Genomic DNA, 24,744 nt, shown 5'->3' on the forward strand with positions numbered 1-24,744 from the left:
CCTCAATTGCTGTACAGGTTAATAACTACTTTTTATTCAAGCAAAAGGAAGATTACAAATCAAGGAAAAGCCAGTGCTACTTGAAGTACCTTACATGTGCTAAGAAATTAAATTGATTACCATTTAAGTAAAGATAAATTTCTTGATTGAATAACTACAAAACCTACTTGGAAGCTCAAATTACTTGTCAAGTTGAGTATTTCTGCCATAAGATCACAACTTGTATTTCCTCTTTGGTCACAAAATTATTTAGTATTTTGGAAAATGGATCAAGTAGATGGTATAAAAAGAGCAAATTGTCCTAAGTATTTTTTTAATCTTATTTCATGACTGTTGTATATTCATCCAGAAATTGAGATCATCCTTTTGAAGATATATTATTAAGAATAGACCATTTCCTTCAAACTGCTACAAAAATGTCCACTGCTCTGTGATTTCAAGATAGATGCTGAAATAACAGTTAAGCAATAACTGACAAGGTTGGACATGTCATTTTAAAACATGAAAATAAAGAATCTTACTCTGGTTAACAAAGATAAGCTATAGAACACTATTATGTGAAGACGTTACATCTTGATGGTTGATGTATTTTAGCATCCTATGCCTTTCAGCATCTACCTATGTAGTCCCTGACAACCTCCTTGCATACAAGTCTGAGACTAACAACTACACTCTTTTTCTGAATTATCTTCTGGAATTTTCTCCATATTTATATTCAATGGAGATTGAACAGAAACTTTATTTCCAGTCCACAAAAAATTGTTCTGCAAGACATTCTTCTTTCTACAGTAACAAACACCACATTCTGCAAACAAGACTTGCTGTGTCCTTTTTTTCCCTTCCCATCTTTAGTCCAACAGTCATAAGGCCGTTGAGTGACAGTGCAAAAGCATCCCTAACATCTGTAATGTTAAACAGTTTGAAAGTTTCTGAGGAAACTCTCACAGTTTTTTTGGTTTTTTTAAATGCAAACTGAACAAACTAAATTTAGCAGTAAATAACATTACTCAAAAAACCATCAACAAAACAAATTAAATAATCACAAAAAAAACCAAAAAACCCCAAAACAAACCCAGTTTCCATAGAAGTCCTAAATTTAGCTAAAATTTTCGTAACATTGAGTGAAACCTGTGTTTCTACAGCTTAAAATTCTACATAACCCCCACCTATCTTTATCTTGACATTGTCCTTGTTTTGAAGTAGTGGTACATCTACTGTGTGAATGTACTCATAAGAAACTAAAAAGGTTAAGTCTATAGTTAAGCAACACCAAGGTAGAAAACAGAAGAAACAGACATCCGTTAAGGCAGAGAGACACTGTTTTAGAGAAAAATTTACAACTTTTAGAAGTATATTATGACTGAAAAGGGAGAAACAAGGATAAACAGATGGACTTATCAACAAGGAACAGAAGCAGACAAGAAAATCTATTGTCTGTGGTAAAACAAAATTTAAAGAGTCTAGACCTTTAGAAAATCCACTAATAAGAAACTAAAGACATGGGCTGCTTCACACAGCGGGAACACAAGCTGCAAGTTAGCCACTGTGTAAATGGCAGCATAATTGTAGACAGATGTAGTGAACACTTCACTATTGTATACAGGGTAATAGGAATAAAGGAAAAATACTGTACAGAAAAACCTCAGCTAAGCAACTACACAATCATTCATAGGAAGTAGTATGTATCAATAAAGTGTAATTGTATTGAAGGTCTTCTGAAGACCATTTTACACATTATGTCTTTTCTACATTTGTTGATCCTAAGCATCAGGCTTCCTTACAGCTCCTTGAAAGACAAAGTACCTGTGGTTTTCATTTTTGCAATTCATATACACTGTATGTATGTATGCATGCTTATATACACAAACTTGCATGCACACACAGAATGGTCCCATACACGTTTGCCATGCACAAATATGACAACACAACTATACATTTGATCAAATAGTCTGCAAAACAAAATAAGCAACTAGAATGCATTAGTTGATAAATTGTTGACAATTGTGTATTTTTACACCAACAAAAAACAGCCTTGTGAAAGTGACTATAGTAGTGAGGATAATACTATATGGTTAAAAACCACAAAAGATCAAAATAGACTTACTAAGTACCTGTGCTCCACCTGCTAAACTCCTTGAGCCTTCAAACTTTCATGTTCTATATTTATACTACCTGTTGTACATTTGCAGGTAAACCAGCTAGGAATACAAAACTACTGCAGTGTTCTGTGATCCAATTCTTAACAAATGGATGAACTTCACTGTCCCCCATTCCCCCTCCAAAATATAGGGTGCAAAAAAATTAAGAGCAGTTGTGCTAATTTATTTTCATGTCTTAAAACATATTTGAAAAAAACTACTCTTACAGATGTATCTCTGATACTGAAAAATATACTCTGATGTGAACTATCATCTTAGTTAACACAAGGATATTTCAGTTGTGCATTAAACCAATACAAATTCAAATTAAGAATAACCACTAAGTGGCAGTATCTACATGTAAAATGGAAGTCATAAGAATTTGTATGGAAGTGTCTTATAAAGATATCTTCCTACTTTCTTACATGGAATTAGCCTTACATCTTGCCAACATTTGTAGACCTATCTGTCCAGTAGAAACGGAATTCAATCAAATATTTTGCTATTAAAACACTAGGGTTTAAAATCAGACTTTCAGACTTTAAGGATGAATAGAATCAATGTATTTATTAGTCGCTAATCATTCTTCTGTGGCGTGGTAATTGAGTACTGAGAGTTTGTAACTCATAGGAAAGCAACCTTTATGACCTGCATAATACATGGATTTGTCTCATCTGACTTACTTCATAAAAGAATCCATTAAACATAGCTCCTCCTGATCCACCTTAATTTTAAATCAGACTTATAGAATTTGCCATGTACATTGAACTGTTGCAAAAAGACACATCTAACAGGTAAACATACAAGTGAAGAGAAGGAGCACCTATGTAACACTTAAATTGCACTAGAGTAATCACATAGAGTCTCCTCAAGGGGTGGCCCAAGAGTGTAATATGAAACCTTGTCACACTGCTTTCAAATACAAAAGGCTAGTTCCTTCCTCTCTTTTTTTTTTTTAATCCAAATGAGAGCCCTTGTTTCCTTTTAAGAACACATATTATGATCTTGGAAAAGTAACTCAAACAGAGAGAACAGAAACAAACTCTGGAGAAAAAAAAGCTCTGGATTGTCAAAAACTTTACATACATTAGGAATACAGACCTAAGGCTGGCAGTATTGTAAAAGTTACAGTGGAATAAAACACTTCTGCTGAATCTGGCTGTATTGTTTCAGTCTAGGTTTTCCAGTTTTATTTTAGCAACAAGCTAGTGAAAACTGTAGCCAGTCTTAAAATGTTATTACTATATTGCAAAAATCTGCTACAAGCAGAAGGAAACATGACTTACAAAACACTTAGTAACTCAACTTGTATAAATAATTAGTATTCCATTTAACACACTGATATACAAAAATCACAGTATTTTGCTTATATGACTTCACCGAACTCCCTTTTTACAAGAGGAATGCTGAAAACTTAAATATACAAAACTAATCATATAAAAATGTTTTTCTATGGTAGTTTATTTGTAATATTGCTCCCAGTAATACCTACAGTATAATACTGGTTTCCATACAGCCATTTTAAAATCCTTTCCTTCACATTAAGGGATTTGACATATGTGAAACAAATGCAGTATTACGTGAAATGCTGAGCTTGGCAATAAAACTTTTTTCTTCCAACTGTTTAACATGCAAAATGCAATTAACATAATAAATTACTTACCTATCCACCAGTTTTTTAGCAAATCCAAAATCAGTAAGCTTGATATGTCCTTCTTTGTCTAGTAATATATTTTCAGGTTTTAAGTCTCTGTAAACTATTTCTTTGGAGTGCAGGTATTCTATTGCACAAATAATTTCTGCAGAGTAAAACAGTCCTGTGCTGTTGTTGAAACGCCCCATATTGCGCAGGTAACTAAAAAGTTCTCCTCCTGGCACATATTCCATTAACATATATAGAAAACGCTCATCATGGTTGGTCCAAAATCTGTAATAAAAATATGTTATTATATAAACAAATTATCTCTGATTTAAAAATTATCTCTGATGTATATGCAGAACTGTGTTTGTTGCCCCAAATATGCAAATAATTAAATTTATGGTTCTTCTTCTGCAAATATTAAAACCCCAAGAATCTAGTAGGATTATGTAACAGTCACTCAAGTAGCTGACTTCAGATGAAAAGTAAAACAGATAGTTCAAGATGTGCACAGCACAGACCAATAAAGAAAATCTGATGGCCTCCATTGCACTGTACAAAACAGGTCTCTTAACAACAACTGACTTAGTATACTGTCACAGTTTGCAAAGACTAGAAAATTCTTACACACCTTAATCAAATATTGTCAGATTCATGGGAGCTGAGCAGGATATGCTTTTACAAAGACGTTTATGATAGTATGGTCAAAACCAGCAGACCAGAGACTTCAACTTCCCCCTCTCTCCCTTCCTCCCCAGTAATGCACAACCACAACCAAATCATCAAATCACAGTTCTTGCTTTCAACAAAAGCAATAGAAAAGCAAAAATGACAGTATGACAAAATTTATTTCTGTACCTCAGAATTAACCTGATAAGTAGCTTCCGTTTCTCAAACTGTTACCTTTAATTTAAGAACTATTACTCCGGTACAATCATGAGTGCAGTAAAGAGCAGATAAAGAAGAAAGGAAAATCATTCGGTGTGGCTTTTGAATGCTTCATACAGAATACAGGAATCTTTCCCACATTTCCCAAAACTAAGCTGTTTTTCTCCTGTCCCACTCCCTCTCCTCCCCTCCCCTCCCATTTCTTTTTTTTTTTTTTTTTCCTCCTTATAGCCACATTAGACAAATCAAATGCCACATATCCAAATGTAACCGAACAGTTAAAAGCATTTGGTATTGTCTTGAATAAAATTCTATAATTTTAAAATAAACAGCTATGTCTACTACTATGGTAACAGATAAAGAACACTATATCCCTGTCTAATTGATACAATAGAAGTTACTTGAGCTTCTAAATATCTCAAGAATGGAAAGATCAAATATCTTTCTTTTTTCCTTCCTTAACTGGTTCCTAATCAAGAAATATAATCTTAAGAAAGATAGGCAGAGCAAAGTGAGCTCCCAGACCCATAAATGCCTTTTACTCAATAAGATTTCTTCCTTGATATCAGAACTGAGGTGATCAAGAAAATGAGACAGGCTACCTAACATCAGCAACAGCTCCTCCATTCTTTCTAAGTGATGAAGAAAGAGTAGCCCAGGATTGCCTTCTGCTTTTGTGGCATTGTGTCTTTACAAAAGTCGTAAACATCATTAAGTGGCTATTGAGGATGCTCATAGTATCTTTATTGAATAAGTGATGTATTTTAAGTACTCAAGCAAAGTTGCACCTACAATAACCAAAGAGGTACAAGAACAGCGAAAACAAATCAAACTAAATCATGTATTAAAAAAATATGTACAGGGAACAGAAAGGGCAAAATCTAACAAATGCAGAAAGAAAAAAAATGGAAGACCTAGACTATTAAAATATAGTGTGGTTTTTTTCCCATAGCTCTGGGAGGAGGTTGCTCACCCTGCATCTGGAGATGAATTAGGACTAATTTTGTCTTTATTCTATGCAAAACTAATTAAGGCAAATAAATTAAAAAAAAACTTGGTCAGTGGTCCTGTGTCCATGCATGAAAAAATATAAGAGGAAATTAACTGTGCAATTATTCAGAGTTCTAGTTATCCAATTAATTGATATAGACTCAGAGGCATTGTGGTGTTCTGAACAGAAAAGTATGATGCCTTCCCTCCTTAATAAAGGGATTATTAGGGTCATTATAATCACCACAATTCTACTAAAAGTTATTTTTCCATGAACTATGCTTAAATCATGTTCTTTAATAGGTTCCATCACTTAAGCTCAAACACAGAAATAACAAAGCCCAAGTAGTGCTGCAGTCATTTAAGCTCTTTTAAAAATAAAGTTTACAAAAGTAAACGTCACAGAAGTGTTCTAAAAGCAGATGCTTAAAGCTATCTTTATCTAGATATATACAAGATATACATGTAGAAATACTTGGCTTTTTGACATTCTAACAAAAAGACAATTTTGATGAACCAATCCTAACATCTATTTTGTAGTTATTTTCCCCTCACTTAAAATTTCTTTTCTGAATTATGAAAATCAGTAAAATTTTAAACAAGTTATTGCTTAAATGTTTAAATTATGTCTTGATTTTAAATTCTGCATTCTTCTCTAATAAACATTTTTAATATTAACTCTGTTTTAGTCTAGATTACATAATACAAAATGTTGTTAGTTAAGTATATAAAAATTTGCAATGAGACTCTGGAACATTTTAACTGTACTCTATGAGTTAGATGAATTGAAAAATGCAACAACTTACAATCTGATCAAAAAGGGGTGATTCACTTCTTTCAAGACTGACTTTTCATTGTGCACATGTTGCTCTTGCTTCAGTCGAATGACGTCAGGAATGCTCATTACTTTCAGTGCAAAGTAACGTTTTGCCATTTTTTCCTTCACCAGATGAACACGGCCAAATGTACCTGTGCCTGAAAAGTTGAAGAAGAAATGTCAACTTATGGCGAAAACAAAAAATAGAAAAGAACTTCTATATCAGACACCACAAGAACTCAGTTCCTGGTTTGTTTCTTTTTACTTCATCACAATATATTACACATTTTGACCTGTTTTCATAGATTATTTTTTTTCCTTGAGATTTCTAAGTGCTTAGAGATAGTGATGTATTAAAAATAATTAATTTAGGGTTTAAAATGTAGCAACTCATGAGTGTACAGAATATATAAAAATGACACTACCCTTCTAAAAACAAGAAGGAAATCTTATAGTGCTGCATCACTAAGTCACATGCTAACTGTGGATCTCAGACATCACTTTGATGTAGTTAATGCATTCCTTTTTCAATTCCATTTTTATTCCTAAAAATACTAAAAGGAAAATAAAAACACTATCTTTTAAATAATGTATTATGCATTTCTCTCTTCATACAGTAGTCATTAAGATTCCTTTTAAGTGCACTGCACTCAAGACAATTATACATAATTGAACTATTTCCTTTATTTTGAAACAGAAGTTAAAACTAGCCATACTTTAGATACTCGAACTACTGCAAACTGCTATAGATTTGAAGATGAATACACATTCGAGCTCATTGGGTGGCTGCTTATTGGTTTTTTTCTCTCACTAAACCATACCATGTAGGTTCCATTACAACAATACAGCAGATATTTTTGATCCTATTGTCTGACAGAAACATGCCACTACAAAAGATGCTTGACATTCAAACCAATTGACTCACTTGTAATAGGTGATACACTTGCTGAGGAATGCCTTCCAAAAAAGTAAAAATTTTATACTTGAGCTCACAACCCTTCTTTGTACATACACTGGGAAGGCAGCCAGTGGACCTGTTCCAGTGTTAACTAGTACATCAATTTATTTCAGAGTGAGTTCAGTTTAATGAGTATGTATGTGAAAAGAAACAGATTTTGGGTATGTGAACAGGAGAGATCAAAAATAAGCTTCCAAATCTGCATTATTTGAGGAGGGGAAGAGAAATAAGGGAGTTTTTGCCTCTAGTAGGTTCAAGACACTTGAGGGCAAAACAATAACAAAAAACACCAACCAATAACCCACAACCAAAAAAAGGTTTGTTAAAAAAAAAAAAAAAAAAAAAAAAAAGAAAGTGAGAATTCACATACAAAAAACAGTTATTCTTTGCAGACCCTTCAAATACTGTTTAAGTGCATGGTCTTTACCAAAAACCCAAACCAAAATACTCCCACTAAAAACTGCAACGTAATGACTTCAGCAATCCAGTTTTATGGAATTTGTAGCTCCATTACAGATACAGCTTTCAACCTAAAATGTCTCACTACACAAACCCACACCATGGATTACTTGTCCAAGCGCAAAAAGATTCCATCAAAGCAGTCTTATGTTCCCACCTGTCCTCAGTTACACTTCTTTAACAATGAAACTATAAAGAGGTCTCAGATAAAGCTTACTATTACAGTGAAGTAAGCCATCAGGTTACCTCGGGGAAAAAAAATTACCATGAAATTAAGTTCCTTTAGCAATGTAAGTCTTGTTACAGGACCATACCTGTAAACAAAATTACTCGCATGAAGATAGACTTCTACCATGAAGCCAATAAACATACAAGGAAAAAAAAAGAAAGAAAAGGAAAAAAAAAAAAAAAAAAAAAGGCACAAAAGCTTCCAAACACAGTTATCTGTTCAAGTTACTTTACTATACAGATGTAAACAATTGGTATTTGAATGCATAGACAAAAGTTGTTTCAGAACTAGGAGCTGAAATTTACATTTTGAGCAAAAACACTGTCAATGATAACTACAGTTGTATCAGATACCAGAGCTGAAAATAAGTTTTAGGACTTCCAAATGTGAAGTCAAGAAAATTAACAGTTTCAACCCTGTAAGTAAATAATGGTTTTATATGCATTTTGATACTTGCATGAACAAAGTGCCTTCATAGACATATTCAACAGGAAAGTCAGGAACAATCAGTTATGTATTCCCTTCTAAGTCTGTAATGCTCTCATGTTTCATGGCTTGTTGTTTAGACTGCTTTAATTTTTCCTTATGGTATTGATCTAACTTTACAAATGGTGCTGCTCAGAAATAACAACAGTAGTAAAAGCAACAAGAGTTCTACTCATTTTCAAAGAATGACCTGTCAGGGACTCATTTAGCACTAGTTCTAACTTTGGAGACACGATCTCTTTAAAAATGCCTCTGCCAGGAACAGCAAAGCTTGGCAGGCTATTCCAGAACACTGGCAAGCACCTAACCTAGAGAGCATCTGGGAAAACCAGAAGACCACACAGACAGGCTAGAACATACAACCTCCCTAACCAGTTCTATTGTTCAACTGATTGCAAGCAGGTTTTTTTCAAATGTCTTTAGCCCAGCTTCAAGCAACTATGGAAATGAAGACAACAATACAAACCAAGAAGTCATCTAACATTTGTTTTCAGATTTTTCATAATACGAATTTTTCTCCCACTCAAGTCTTCTCAGAAAATCCATGAGGGCTGCATCAGTTGGTAGTAACAGTAACCAGACACACAACCATCACGCTTCAGCATTTCTGACAGACAACAATCTCGTAAAGCTCTAAAGAAAAATAATTGTGATTTTCTGGAACTTACTTAGACCACTCTCAAGCTATTCAGTTGAACTCCCCTCACTGCAAAGAAAAGCAAAGAACAAACATGGCAAGTACTAAGTATTTTTTTTCAGCCAAGGAAAAGGGTAATCATGTGGGGCCATTAACAAGGAAGAACAGGGGAACTTGTTGAAAATTAAGAATGATTGCATAAAGTATGCAAATGGGTTTAATTTATGCCTTTGCACAGCCTCATAGAGGATTAATTGTTGAGGTTTTGGGTGTTTTTTTATGCTTAGCCAGTCTACAGTCTTGGATAAACTTTGCACAGAAAGATGACTATGATTCACATATCACTTCAAACTTTTGGCCTTGATTTTTGCAAATATTTTAAAAATTCTTCCATGCAAATTGCAGGGAGAGGAGAGTAATGGGATGGAACATAAAGGTCAAAAGATGGGAGGCTGCAACAAGATGCTGTTACAGTTGCTTAGCACAATCATGAAAGTCTAGCTGTTAAACAAAAAATGTTCTTATTCTGTGACCAGTTGGAAATCCTGCCCCTCACAATCATGGGGAAAACAAAAAATAGAAAAAATTAAGCAGCAAGATGGCAGCATATATGATGGAGGCCCAAGCCACATAAATTTGAGAGAAGTTTTTTGGAAGAAGAAAAAAGCAGATTTATTAGTAGTCTTCCAACAAAGCACCACTGCATTCTGCCCTCCAGGAAGAAGAGACTAAGCTCATGGAAAAGTTTCTGTTAACCTTTGTGAAAGAATTGTTCAGTTACACAGTATCACAAAGGTTGGAAAAGACCTCAAAGATCATTGAGTCCAACGTGTCACCCAAGACCTCATGACTACTAAACCATGGCACCAAGTGCCATGTCCAATCACCTCTTGAACACCTCCAGGGATGGTGACTGCACCACCTTCATGGGCAGCCCATTCCAATGGCTAACAACTCTTTCCGTGAAGAACTTTCTCCTCACCTCGAGTCTAAACCTCCCCTGGTGCAGTTTAAGACTGTGTCCTCTTGTTCTGGTACTGGTTGCTAGAGAGAAGAGACCAACCCCTTCCTGGCTACAACCACCTTTCAGGTAGTTGTAGAGAGCAATGAGGTCTCCCCTGAGCCTCCTCTTCTCCAGGCTAAACAATTCCAGCTCCCTCAGCCTCTCCTCATAGGGCTTGTGCTCAAGGCCTCTCACCAGCCTTGTTGCCCTTCTCTGGACATGTTCAAGTGTCTTGATGTCCTTCCTAAACTGAGGGACCCAGAACTGGACACAGTACTCAAGGTGTGGCCTAACCAATGCAGCATACAGGGGCACAATGACTTCCCTGCTCCTGCTGGCCACACTATTCCTAATGCAGGCCAGGATGCCATTTGCCCTCTTGGCCACACTTCTGGCTCATGTTTAGGCGGCTGTCAATCAGCACCCCCAGGTCCCTCTCTGTTTGGCAGCTCTCCAGCCACTCTGACCCCAGCCTGTAGCTTTGCATGGGGTTGCTGTATGCCCTAATCACATCAGAGCTCAGCTGTGTGAACCAGATAAATTTGACCTTCTGAGACAGGTAAACGTTCCTTAGAATTATGTTAAAATAGAAATATTCTGTAGTTGCCCATCTTCCACATGATAATGAAAGAGAAGAGTGCAAATTTCTGAACAATATTCTACTGACATTTAATATTTACTTCAAACCAAGAGAACTTCAGGGACTGCTTACCAATCTGGATGATTCTTAGGGTATACCCTCCTGCTGAAGAAAATGCAGAATCTACATATACACATCCCAAACTGTCTTCATTATAGCATGCCAGAGTTTTAGAGCAAAAACATGCTTATATCAGGAAGTGAAGGAGGATTTCAGTTTATCTGTACAGTCTCCTCCTCCCTGCTAAAGCATATAGCAAACAGAAGTTTCCGTCTGCCAGCAATAACAGCAAGAGTGCAATTTGCAATACAATGAAGATTTTCTGAACTAAATCTAAATGGGCAAACAAAATAAAACACACAAAATGCCAACAACTAATCCAGTATAATCTGTTTACAACACAAACCTTGATTCCTTTTGCAAATCGGTTGCAGAATTTGAAGGAATGCCAGCAATCTTCTCGATTTGGTAACCTTCTCACATTAAACACACACAAAAGGAGGCGGCCAAAAACTACTGAGGACAAGTTTGTCCTGTGCCTCAAAAGCAGAAAAGGATGTTCTAAGTCTTACAAAACAATCTGGACTCCCTAACACCATGCCAAACACCACAGGCAGTTTCCAAAATTTTACTTTCTTTGAAGCTTGGTAGAAGAGTAAAGAATGTGGGAGTATTTCTGATGCAATTTTAGATACTTTTGATGCTAATGAATTCTGAAGCTTTTGATCAGTTAAAACAAATGAGTGAGTAGTCATGTAGAGACTATTTTCCTATTGATGTAGGTGACTAATTTAATGCTCAGTTTGCTTCTTTATTTTTTTCCATTAATTAGGCCCAGCTGTTCCATCATTCCATCCTTTTAATCCCCAGCTCACTCTTAAAACCAAGTTTGCCTTGCTCAGATAGATACCATCTGTTTTAATGAAGAATAAACTAGGTCATGTGAGATCCATGACCCTGAGGGCTGCTGAGTCTGAAAGGGTTGGTTCTGACTTCCACAGATGCCTACAAAAAGCATTGGATGCATTTGCTTTTATTTACAGTTAGAAGAAATGTATCCTACTGTGACACAGATTACTCTTGTTTTGGTAGCCACAAGCACAACAGACTTAGTTTATCTTTGATATTCAACAGAATTAAGAGAATTGTATCAGACTACAGACTCACTATTAAATGGCAAATTTGCCTGCCACTGAATCTCCATCTCATTTGCGGACTTGATGAGCCTAACAACATGCCTTACAAGGGAGAGTAGGAGTTTGTCAATAATTCTTCACAAAGAAGGGGAAGAAGTGACACAGAAAAGAAAACCAGGAGGCCCAAACGATTACCAATCGTTTGGTATCAACTGAGAGAAAGATATGGAGAAACCACATGACATAAGCAACTGTGGGATTCTACAACAGAAGATGTGGCACGTAAACAAAGGAACACACAATAAGGATGATGATTCTGGACACCGTAGAGTTCTAAAGGATTCAAAGCTGAAAAATGTACCAGAAAAATAAAGAAATTTAGAGAAGTTTTTAAATGTTTCCTATTGTTCTGTGTAGAACTACATATCTCATACTATTGAATGCAAGAAGTCAGAAACTACTTTTTTTCCAGAGCTTTTGTATATCCTTCAATGATCATATATCCAAGGAAACAATCTGATCAAAAGCGTACAAAAGCACAGAAAATAGAGGTGCTTTGTGTAGTGTTCACTATATGCAACTCCACCAGAACAGCATGCTTCTGTAACTTTGTTCATTCATCCTGTGTTCTATGTTCCAGTTTACACCAAGATCTCCTTGGACAGGGAAAGCTACTACACAGCAAGAAATGTACCAGCTACACTCCAGCCAAGATCATCACATTTCAGGCTACCTAATCCAGAAATCTCTTACTTCTCTGTTTTGGATTCTAGGCTCATCCCTTGTCAACCCATTCTTCAACTGAAAGTCCCGTATTACTAATTCTTTATCCCAGCTCAGCTGAAGTTGAAAACAAAGTAAGAATGCATGGTTGAAGTGCATCCCAGCTTTTGATTCAACAATCCTGCTAAAGATGTGACATTTTCAGATTCTTTCTTGCTTGGTAGGCAAGAAGCCTATAAAGAAACACCACTAAAAACAATCTAATTTGGTATAGTCTCTTCAAGTTCAAACAAGATTTGATACACCAGTAAATACCAAGCAATTTTATCACAATCCTTAAGAATTACCAAATTACTATCCTTAAGAATTAGGAATGCAGGAATCACCAGGCTCATTAACACGCATCAGTCAAGCTTCCTGTTTTTCACCTAGTTCAAAGACACATTCCAAATATCTAAAGAGTGGCACTGAACAGAACAGTCATGATGGGAGTTCCTTTCTAATTTCAGATTATTTTTTCTGAGTCACAACTTAAGTGTCTATAAAAATACTGTAAACATCAGAGTGTCTGATAAAATAAGGAGAATCCCTCAAAGTTTATCCTCTCTATTCCTTATTTTGAAATACAAGGGGCAAATAAATAAGTGGGACCAGAAAGTCACCAGCCTGCTGGTGATAACCTTCAATCCTTTCAATTTCTAACCATCTCTTCTAACACTTAATTAAAATAAATGTCCATATCCCTTCACAAAATTTTAACATCCAAGATCTTCAACAACCCTGGTGTTTCCCCACTTGATTCTTCAATGGAATTTCTGTAACTCTTCCTATGCTTTCCGCTACATGCAATTCACACTTTGATATAAGGAATATGAACAGATGACTGGATTCAGCTTTTCTTCTGTATTTAGAATATTACAGTGCAAAATCATTATTACTCCTACTTTTACCTATTTTAATATTGCTCGTGAAGTGTTAATACACCTCAACTGCAAAATTGGTTAGTTGTTTTTCAGCTCAAATAGAAGGATATACTCCTTTTTCACCTAGAAACTATTATAGTACTTCTGCTAAACGAAACTTGGGCCTTTTTTAATTGGATATTGTAAATGACACCAAAACCTTGATAGAAAACCAACCAACCACACAGGAAAGAAAACAAACAAACAAACAAACCACCACCAAAAGAAAACTCCACAACATGAAAACAACACTTGGTCTACTATGTTTTAAAAGATAAGCACAATTAAGTTAAGTATTGCATAGTGGTCTGGCTAGTTACACATGTCAACATAAAACACTAGAAAGTATTAAATTATTTCATCTGACAATTTAAAGTAATTAAAATATTAACCACATTTTTTAATAGTTGGAAAGGAATCAGAAAGTATACTGCTAGAATAGGGCATTTTTGGATATTTTAGTGTTATAAGAATTGTTTCTTGAAGGTAGGGAGAGATTTAAAGGAGCATGTTAACTGAGAATTTCTTGGAACATAAATATTAAAGAGAACAATGTTTTTGTGTTCTGTTTTGTTTTTCCCCCTCTCCAAAAAGCCTTTCAAACAATGAAAATCAGAAATACAAACTTCAACATCCAGTTACCTTCTGTCCATTAACCAGTGCTCAAAATTCCCATCAAGTTTAAAATTATTCAGGATTCTATATTAATTTGTGCTCAAAGTAAATTTTTTAAAGGAAAAAACAGCAATTATTTAACCCACTATGAAACAGTTTCCTTAAATGAAACCTGAAACAAACTGATGAACATTTAGGCTAGAAATTGCTGTTTTTAATTACTCTGACTTGCCACAAGCAAAATAAATAAATATATTGAAATGCATCCAGACTCAAGCAAAGAGAAGGAAAACTATATCAGTCTAATGTTATTCTAGAGATCAACAAATCCCAAATTTTAGGCTACCAGATCCCTTTTCTTTGTTTAGGGGAAAAAAAAAAAAATTCCTATGAAAGAAATTTTATATAACCCCAAACAAGGAATCCTGTTCTCTCAGATACTCTTTATGTTTGGGTCTGCTGTTATGAATATATGGCTCCAACATCTTGACTTGGGATTAATACTGGATTTAAAAAAACAAAACAAAACAAAACACAACCCAAAAAAAACCCCAGACACACAAAAAAAAACCACCAAACTATCAAGTGAATGTCCCAGAAGCAGTCTAAGCCTCTAAACCTCTACTTTTACATGACAGCGATTAACTTGTAGTTCATCTCTGGTACTAACTGAATGATCAATTCTCGAAAACCATTAACAACACATTTTTCACATACTCTGTTCTGATCATGAAATATGATCCCAATCCCATGAGCTATATATCCCAATTCTTTTTTCCCCTCCTGGTGAAGATTGAAAGACGGTTAAAACCCATGTAAGGACATACTGTAACACTAACCAAATAAACTTGTAAAGTTTATTTCCCACAATCAAATCTTTACCTAAAACAACAATAAAGCTTTCTCATTGTTTGTCAGGACTTCTATCTTTGCCTTTAGCACCCCTGTTTACAAGAAGCACTTAGTATACTTTATTTGAATTTGGCATGGAGAGATATAGTTTAGTTTTCAAACACACACAAAAAACAACCAATAAACAAACAAACAAAAAACCACCATTCTGCTGTGTTAAAGAGCCAAGGTCAAATTTCAAATCTTTTCAAGTAACTTCAATTAAAGAAAAGTCATGAAGGTCTTAAATGTTTAAAACAGCACAGCTGTAGTTGATACATCACAGTTCAGGTTATTAATGGATTGTTCCAGTAGATTCTGCTCTGTCAGTTGCTACAGCTGAGGATATTAGGTTCCACATGTTGTGAAACTACTGTATGGACAACACGTACAATTATACCCAAAGAAACAAAATGAATGGTTTAAATATAATTGACCAGCCAAACAATGGCAGACATGTCTGGGCCCAAAATTTATGTGCTTATCTAAGGAAAATAAATACAAATAACATTTTGATGACTAAGACACAAACACATATGCAGTAATCCATGAAGGATTTCCATAGTCAGTTTATTCCACAGAAATTTAAGTCACATGGAGCTTGGTAAAGATTGTGAGATACATGCAGTAGTGTATATCACAACTTTAACAGCAGCCTCCTCTGAACTGTGACAATTAATAGATGTTAGATACCTACTCAGTACCACTGATTAGTTATTTTCCTTTTCAACCCAGAAACATGTGCCTCTACACACTACTAGGATTTTTATATCATCAGCATACTTTTGTTTGCCCTGGAACTCAGCTCTTGCAGGCCGCTGCTTCTGTTTTCTCTGAAAGAACTGATTCATGCAAGTCAGTCCCATATTAATGCAAAGAAAATATCAGGCTTAATATCCTTGACTGTGTCCTTTCAAAATACAAGGAAAACCATCTTGTTGAAGTACAAAGGTTTATTATTACTGAACAAATGTAATAAAAGCCACATTGTTTGTACTTGACCAATCTCCTCCTTCACCAGTGCTGGAGAGAAGTCTTCTAGAGACTAGTACCTCTTATAATACATTCCTTTCAATTACATTTCACTTCATTCCCCATCTCAAGTAGTGCTAAAGAAATAAATCAAGGAGATCTCATAGTACAGAAAACCTGTATTTTTAAATACTTTTGGAACAGATTATATATTCACTAATTAGCATGATATTTCTATGATGCTTTTAAAAGTATAAGATTGAAGAGTAAATTATGTTGAAGAGCTCCTGGATGACAACAGATTAAATACTTAAACGCACTCAGCATACTTTAGTTCTCTCTCACATGTTTCAAGAAAACACTAAACAGGCAACTAACTGAAAGCTGTTCGAGATTACCTATTCCCTACTACTATGCATGTTAACACACAAACCGGCACAGAAGGACTTAGTCCAGAAAAGCATTCGCATATTTATGAGCACATTGCAGCAACATTGAGATGTAGCTAGAAAGGCCAGGTTGAAGTCCTTCACCTTATACCTTCAAACCTTAATACTATTTTTGAAAAATTACAAACTGAAATTCATTCTTCTAAGAAGATTACCACAGAGGACCATGTGTCCCTGTATCTTCTCTTTATGGTTGGACATTAAAGGATAAAATGGGCGTATGTCCTTAAAGGTGTCAGTTGTTCTTGGTCTGTTGCAATTTACGGTAAGAACATAAAAGTTTTTTTTCACAATAAGGAAAAAAGAAAAAGAGAAAAGTAGTAAAGTTGCAGGCTAACACTGTACAAGCTGTAACTGACCAGCTCATTTGTATCCCAAACACAGACAGAATTTCTTCATGTTTTTGGCAGACAACCAACAACCTCCCCAGACACCTTGTGTTGGAACTTTCTCACTTATTAGAGATCTTACCTTTGGACCAGACAGGTGAAATACTTTCCAAGTCAACAGAGGGAAGAAAAAGGCACTTCTGTATTCAACAGAGCAGTATTACACCCCCAATTTACAAGCACAGAAGTACGCATTTTCCTCAGCTAATTATAAAGTGATTCTATACATGCAGGTTTGATGGCCATTTATACTGCGTAAGTCTACATTCAGATGTAAGGAACCAACCTCCAAGTTACATGGTCTAAAAAACTCAGGTGGGATTTCATGACATGGAAATAGACACAGAACATGCTTATTTCAAAAAAATTGCTAGCTAATCACTAAGTTCTTCATACATGTCACCAAAACTATGCCAAATGATACCTATACAACTTTATAATCTTCAGCTCTAACTCAAAACCTGCTGGCACAACGTTATGAACGTACTACCAAAAGTCAGCTCATGCATCTATCCATTTACCAACCAGATATAGTTAATAAACCTTAAACACAAGAAGAGATATTTCTCATAATTACAGCTCATAACACATCCTATTTGTATTTTCCCATGTAATCTATAATTTAACATATGTTATTCAAGTTTATAGAGCGTAAGAGAGTCTTGGAGGGTACTTAAATTTATTGTTATGTCTACCTCATGCTAGAGCTGTTATACAGACAAACAGAAAAACATTTCTAATACATCTAAGCCCTTTTCTGAAAATTTTGTTTACTTTGATCTTCATTTGAATGGGTTATGCTGAGCACTAGATATTTTATTGTAATACTGTCTACATTTATATGGGGCTAGACTATAGTAACTGCTATATAGCTATATCTGGGGCTAAACTATAGTAACTGCTCTTTCATCAAAGAAGGGGAACCAGGAAAAGGAGAAAAGACCCGCAGGTTGAAATAAAATTCCTATTTAATGAAATAGCTGAACTGGCACCAGTATCAATACAAGACACAAAGTTATACTCAGCCCAGCAAAAGTACACCAGTCACAAGTCACAATACCCAAGAAGGCAGGCCTCAAGAGCAGAAAAGGGATGAAGAAAACCCAAAGCAGAAGGCTGTAACAGGAAGCTCCTCTCTGTCCAGTGAAATTCCTCCTTGATACTGAGTGTGACACTCATGATATGGGATACATCTGTGGCCAGCTCCAATCAGCTGTCCTGGCTGACTCAGAACTGCTGATGGTCTTCATCCCATGCCTGGCCTGAGAGTCTGTCCCAGCAAAACCAGGACAAATATGCACAAAAGGCTTAGTGTTGTAATTAAATAAAATTTGATTCTTTCTCAAAAGATTCAAATAATGTTTTTGCATTTATAAACCATGAACAATGTGCTGGGCTACTGAGACTTTATATTTTATCTTCCAGAAATGCAGTTAAATGAAACAAAAATCAACCAACATACCAGTAAGAATTTTCTCCTAACAAACCATTTGACTCTGGAATAAGCACTGCAAGTGAATTTATTATTTCTTAAGGGTTAACATGCTGAGAACTCATGAGTGGAACAAAGTATTTCTCAAAGGGAATGCTTTGTTTGGACTCATAAGGCAGTATCAACTAATATTCTTGAGAGACTAGGAAGTAAGGATGCATTGTGAATCTCAAATTTACTTCCTATGTTATCTTTTCAAATTCTCTAATACTATTATCATTCAAAAAATAGCATAACACTATCCAAGGTAAGATGATGAAATCACTGTTTTTGGCACTGGAACTGACATAATATTCTCCACATAAAGAGCTATTATGTAAAAAAAAAAAAGAGGAAGCAACTCTAGAATATCCAAATAAAGTTATACCTGATATGGAACTGCAACAAATACACTAACACAAATATTGAATTTTAAAATCCCATTCTCCAAATTCCATTCTCAAATTTTAATCACATGTTTCAGAAGTAAATCACACACTGCCCACAAATTACATTACTGGTAGAAATAAAGACTGAAAATACTCTTTGTAATAATACTTCATGTTACTTAAGACATGCCACTGTTATTTTAAGAGTTATGTTTAGTGTAAACACTAAAATGCTCTAGCAGAAAAGGACTGTGGTCTTCAAATTTTTCATGCAATTCATGATTGTATTGCTAAACTTTTTCTTTTGTTCCTATAATGCAGAAAAGTAAGTCTACTTGCAATTAAATTTCTGTTTGCTTACTTCAGTTCATACTACTATGTTACTGAAACACAGAATTTTTTTTTATATTTATTATGCAGTTTCTAAATAGGAAAGAAAAAAAAACACTTCAACAAGTTTATGCAGTTCAAAGACAACTTGATCTTGCCAGTTTTATAGTCTCTCATCTTCAAACCAATATAAAATAGTATTTGGAGTTTCAAAAGGCTTACATCTAAAGAAAATCAAAACCTGTATTACAGAACACTACAAAGTCCCATGACTGGCAGTCATATATGCTTCTTTAAATTAGTGTCACAGTATCAGTCTGGGTTGGAAGGGACCACAAGGATCAGCTAGTTCCAACCCCCCTGCCATGGGCAGGGACACCCCATACTAGAGCAGGCTGGCCAGAGCCTCATCCAGACTGATCTTAAACACCTCCAGGGATGGCGCCCCAACCACCTCCCTGGACAACACATTCCAGCGCTTCACCACTCTCATGGGGAAGAAGTTCCTCCTCACATCCAGCCTGAATCTCCCCACCTCCAGCTTCATTCCATTCCCCCTAGTCCTATCACTACCTGAGATCCTGAGAAGTCTCTCCCCAGCCTTCCTGTAGGCCCCCTTCAGATACTGGAAGGCCACAATTAGGTCGCCTCGGAGCCTTCTCTTCTCCAGACTGAACAGCCCCAACTCCTTCAGTCTGTCCTCATAGGAGAGGTGCTCCAGCCCTCTGATCATCCTCGTGACCCTTCTCTGGACACCTTCCAGCACATCCATATCCCTCTTGTAATAGAGGCTCCAGAACCTGCAGTACTCCAGATGAGGTCTCACCAGGGCTGAGTAGAGGGGGAGAATAACCTCCCTCGACCTGCTGGCCACACTTCTCCTGATGCAGCCCAGGATCTGATTAGCTTTGCGGGCTGCAAGTGCACACTGAGAGCTCATGTCCAGCTTTTTGTCCACCAACACCCCCAAGTCTCTCTCCTCAGGGCTGCTTTCCAGCCAGGCCCTGCCCATCCTGGATTTGTGCCTGGGATTGCCTCGACCCAGATGCAGGACCATGCACTTGCTCTCGTCGAACCTCATGAGGTTGGCCTGTGCCCACCTCTCCAGCCTGTCAAGGTCCCTCTGGATGGCCTCCCTTCCCTCTAGCGTGTCTGCTGCACCACACAGCTTGGTGTCATCAGCAAACTTGCTGAGGGTGCACTCAACGCCACTGTCCATGTCACCCACAAAGATGTTGAACAAGACAGGTCCCAGGACTGATCCCTGAGGGACTCCGCTTGTCACTGGCCTCCACTGGGACATGGAGCCATTGACAGCCACTCCTTGGGTGCGGCCATCAAGCCAGTTCCTTATCCATCTAGTGGTCCACCCAATCAAACCCATGTTTCACCAGTTTGGAGACCAGAATGTGGTGTGGGGCAGTGTCAAAGGCTCTGCTCAGGTCCAAGTAAATGACATCAGTTGCTTGCCCCTCACTTATTAATGTTGTGACCCGTTCATAGAAGGCCACTAGGTTTGCCAGGCAGGATTTGCCCTTGGCAAAGCCATGCTGACTGTTCCAAATCACCTCTTCACTATTCTTCTGAGTCAGTAGTGCCTCCAGGAGGATCCTCTCCATGATCTTTCTGGACACAGAGGTGAGACTGACTGGCCTGTAGTTCCCTGGTTCCTCCTTCTTACCCTTTTTGAAAATGGGGGTAATGTTTCCCCTTTTCCAGTCTGTGGGGACTTCCCCAGACGGCCATGACTTTTGAAATATAATAGAGAGGGGTTTAGCAACCTCATCTGCCAGTTCTCTCAGTACCTGTGGGTGTATCCAGTTGGGTCCCATGCACTTGAACACTTTCAGGTTCTTAAGGTGATCACAAACCTGATCTTCACTTATGATGGGAGTTCTTCCTCCCCGTCCCTGACATTGTCTTCATGACATCAGGAGTGTGGCTAGAAGCCCTTGCAGTGAAGCGCTTTTCCTCATCACTTGTTTCCTTTCTGAGGGGGCCCACACTTTCCCTAGTCTTCTTCTTCCCATTAATATACCTGTAGAAGTTCTTAGTGTTCCCTTTAACCTCCCTGGCTAGATTCAATTCAAACTCTGCTTTGGCTTTCCTAACCAGGTCTCTTGCTGCTCAGGCAGCTTCCTTAAATACCCCCTGTTCTAGCTGTCCTTCCCTCCACTTCCTGTAGAGTTTCTTTCTAAGTGATAGCGTGTCAAGTAGCTCCTTGCTCATCCAGGCAGGCCTCCTAGCATTCTCACCTGCTTTTCTCTTTGTTGGTATACAGAGCTCCTGGACACAGAGGAGGTGGTCCTTGAATACTGACCAGCTGTCCTGGGTCCCTCTTCCCTCCAGGGCTTTGTCCCATGACACTTTGGCTAGCAGGTCCCTGAAGCAATCAAAGTCTGCACGCCTCAAGTCTAGGGTCATAAGTTTAGAATACTTCCTCCTGATTGCCCTGAGGATCTTAAATTCAACTGCTTCATGGTCACTGCAGCCAAGGCTGTCTCTGAGCCTCACACTGCTTACCAGCCCTTCCCTGTTGGTGAGAACAAGGTCCAGCATAGCACCTATTCTTGTTGGTTCCTCTACCATTTGCAGGAGGAAGTTGTTTTCTACGTAGTCCAGGAACATCCTGGATTGCTGGTGCCCTGCTGTGTTGTCCCTCCAGCAGATGTCAGGGTGGTTGAAATTACCCATGAGGACCAGGGCTTGTGAACTGGAAGCTGCTTCTATTTGCCTGTACAGGACCTCATCTACTTGGTTCTGCTGGTCAGGTGACCTGTAGGAGACCCCCACAGTAATATCTCCTTCCCCTGTCCTGCCTTTAATTTTAACCCATACACTCTCAACCAGCTCATCATCCCTCCCCAGGTGGAGCTCCACTGATTCCAGCTGGTTATTGACATAGAGGGCAACACCTCCTCCTCTCCTTCCCTGCCTATCCTTCCTATACCCATCTATCCCTACATTCCAGTCATGGGAATCATCCCACCAAGTTTCAGTAATAGCCACTATGTCTTGGCATCCCAGCAGCACAGTGGCCCTTAATTTATCCTGTTTGTTGCCCAAGCTGTGTGCATTCACATAGAAGTACTTCAGCTGGGCTGGCCCTGTCGTCCTCTTGTGCCAATTCCCCGTGGTTTCCACAGAATGTCCTGGTGTATCATTCATGGCTTACCTCAGGGCAGCAAGTTGAGAACCCTTACCAGCTTTCTATCCCTCTGCTTCTGGTGAGCTGCCCCTCTGTTTGTCAGCGGCCAGCAGGAGACTATTAACCCCATCCCCTTCAAATTTAGTTTAAAGCGCTATCAATGAGCCCTGCCAATTCCTGCCCCAGGATCCTTTACCCCTCTGGGACAAGTGTGTCCCATAAGTTGTTTTCAGCTCTGGTGCCTTGTAAATCAAGCCATGATTGTAGAACCCAAAGCCCTGTTGATGGCACCAGCCCCAGAGCCATGAATTGACCTGTTGGCTCTTCCTCAATATTCCCTCATCCATCGCTCACGTTAGAGGGATAGCAGAGGGAGGGATAGCTCCTGATCCCTTTAGCAGTTGCCCTAAGGTTCTGAAATCTCCTTTAGTTGATTGTGAGCCTCTCATTGTTGCATTGTCACTACTCACCTGAAAGACCAGAAGTGGGTAGTAGTCTGAAGGACTCACGAGTTTGGGAATTTTACCTACAATGTCTTTTACTTGGGCACTAGGGAGGCAGCTGACCTCTCTATGAAATGGGTCTGGTCTGCATATTGGGCCCTCTGCTCCCTTCAGTAGGGAGTCTCCTATAACAATGACCCTATGAGATTTCTTTTCCGGATTAATTTTGATGGCTGGCCTGAGGCAACCTGTCATTGGTGAAGCTTGTGACCTTCTTGAGTCCTCATCCTTACCGATGACCTGTTCCTCCTGCAGAGCCTCACACCTATTCTGTAATTGCACTGTAGGCAGCGCACTGCTTGAAGTAGCAGACTTTCTCCATTTGCACTTCTTCTGTTGGGCAGAGACCTGCTCCCATTGGCCCTGCTCATGTGGGTTACTATAGGGAGGTTGAGAAGCTTGCTGATGGGAAGGTATCAAACTCCTTGTTCCAAGAGTTACCCCCTGTTCTGGTTTTGTAGAGGTTAGACTATGGCAATAGTCAATTTTCCTTTCGCCATCTCTTAGAGTTCTTAGCATTTCCCCCTCTTCTTTTAGTTTGGCCACCATGCTCATCAGATCCCTGATCTGCTCACACCTAACACAGGAGTTGTTCCTTCCATCCTCCACATGAAGTGCCAGGTTCCAGCACTCACTGCAGCCACCTACCTGAACATCTGCATGCTTGTGTGTGGTCTGTTTGGGTGTCCACTGTTCTTCTACTAGCCTTTGCTCTAGTAGTAACCATCTTGCAGTAACCACCCTCTCCACCCAGCTTTTTTTTCCTTTTTTTTTGTTTTCCCGTGTCAGCAAGAAGGCTGAGCTGCACTCCTCAAACTGCCTCCTCACTCCTCAGCCACGCCATTATATTTAATCTTTTAAAATGCAGAGCTCAAGTGTCATTTGTGATGGCATCCTCATGTTATAGGACTTGAACAGTATCACTGACAAAAATCCATACAAATCCAGAAGCAAAACAGTTGGTACACATAAGAGCATGTACCCTACACAAATATTTCCATACAACCTGAAAACAAGCCATAAAATCTGAAAGGACTTCAAATGCTGTCAAAGTGATTTTTTTTAATGTATTGAGAAGAAAAGACCATGTAACTCTTTACATGAAGTGAGTTTGGGCTGATAAAAATCTCATCCTTACTAATGATCCAGTAGTCAAGTTCAAATTGCAGAACCTTAGCCTAACAACTCACTGGATTTGTCTACTAACCTGATGGTGACTAGGTTCAAAGTAGTACAGTGGCAAATCCCTTGTACACAAGAAAAGTCATTTGAGATGTTGTAAACTGCATTTCAGGACAACTGTTTGGACTATACACTAACTCAATACACAGGAACAGCTTCCCAGCATAATTGGCCTGGCTAATCTGAAGAACACCTTAAATGGAAAACAAAGCTTTAACAAGAAAACAAACTCCCCAAATCCTCCTGTATGACAGTCAAAAACATCAGGATAACAGAACCTTGAGATCTAAGCCCTTTCAGGTCGTGATTAGTGTTAGCTGGTTACACACTCTCTCACACACTTCTACTTCAGACAAAAGAATCTAATATTTACATATACTTTGTTTACAATAGTGCATGAGAAAAAAATAATTATCTGTCATTAAAGATTTATCAGTTGTTCTATTCCACAGGCCCTAAGTTATTGCCTGGATCTTAACTCATAGTGCTCTGTAAGATCATGAAGTGCATTGTGTACATTACATAGTAGCAATACTAGTGAAGACTCTAAGATAGACCTTACTAATAGAAACAGTTTCTAATCCATCATATAACAGTTAGATATGAGTCACTCAGCTACAAAGATCCTTTTTTATATCCCCAGTGTTCCCCCTTTCCAGTCACTGAAAACAGTCATTAGTACTTAAACACTGAAAATAAA

At 37.8% G+C, this 24,744-nt stretch overlaps 1 protein-coding gene across 1 annotated transcript in view; it reads right to left on the reverse strand.

Annotated features, from left to right (window-relative positions):
• Positions 1-24,744, reverse strand: part of PRKX (protein kinase cAMP-dependent X-linked catalytic subunit) — a 63,384-nt gene that overhangs the window by 21,349 nt on the left and 17,291 nt on the right. The window contains exons 2-3 of the mRNA XM_068141659.1: positions 6,462-6,630; positions 3,802-4,065 (exon numbers count right to left, since the gene is read on the reverse strand). Coding sequence (XP_067997760.1) covers positions 3,802-4,065; positions 6,462-6,630 — 433 coding nt within the window. The remainder of the gene's footprint in view (positions 1-3,801; positions 4,066-6,461; positions 6,631-24,744) is intronic.

Source organism: Melanerpes formicivorus, unplaced genomic scaffold (genome assembly GCF_026170545.1).
Source record: "Melanerpes formicivorus ecotype bairdi unplaced genomic scaffold, bMelFor1.0.p_v2 SCAF_1, whole genome shotgun sequence".
In the NCBI taxonomy this organism is placed as follows: Eukaryota; Metazoa; Chordata; class Aves; order Piciformes; family Picidae; genus Melanerpes; species Melanerpes formicivorus.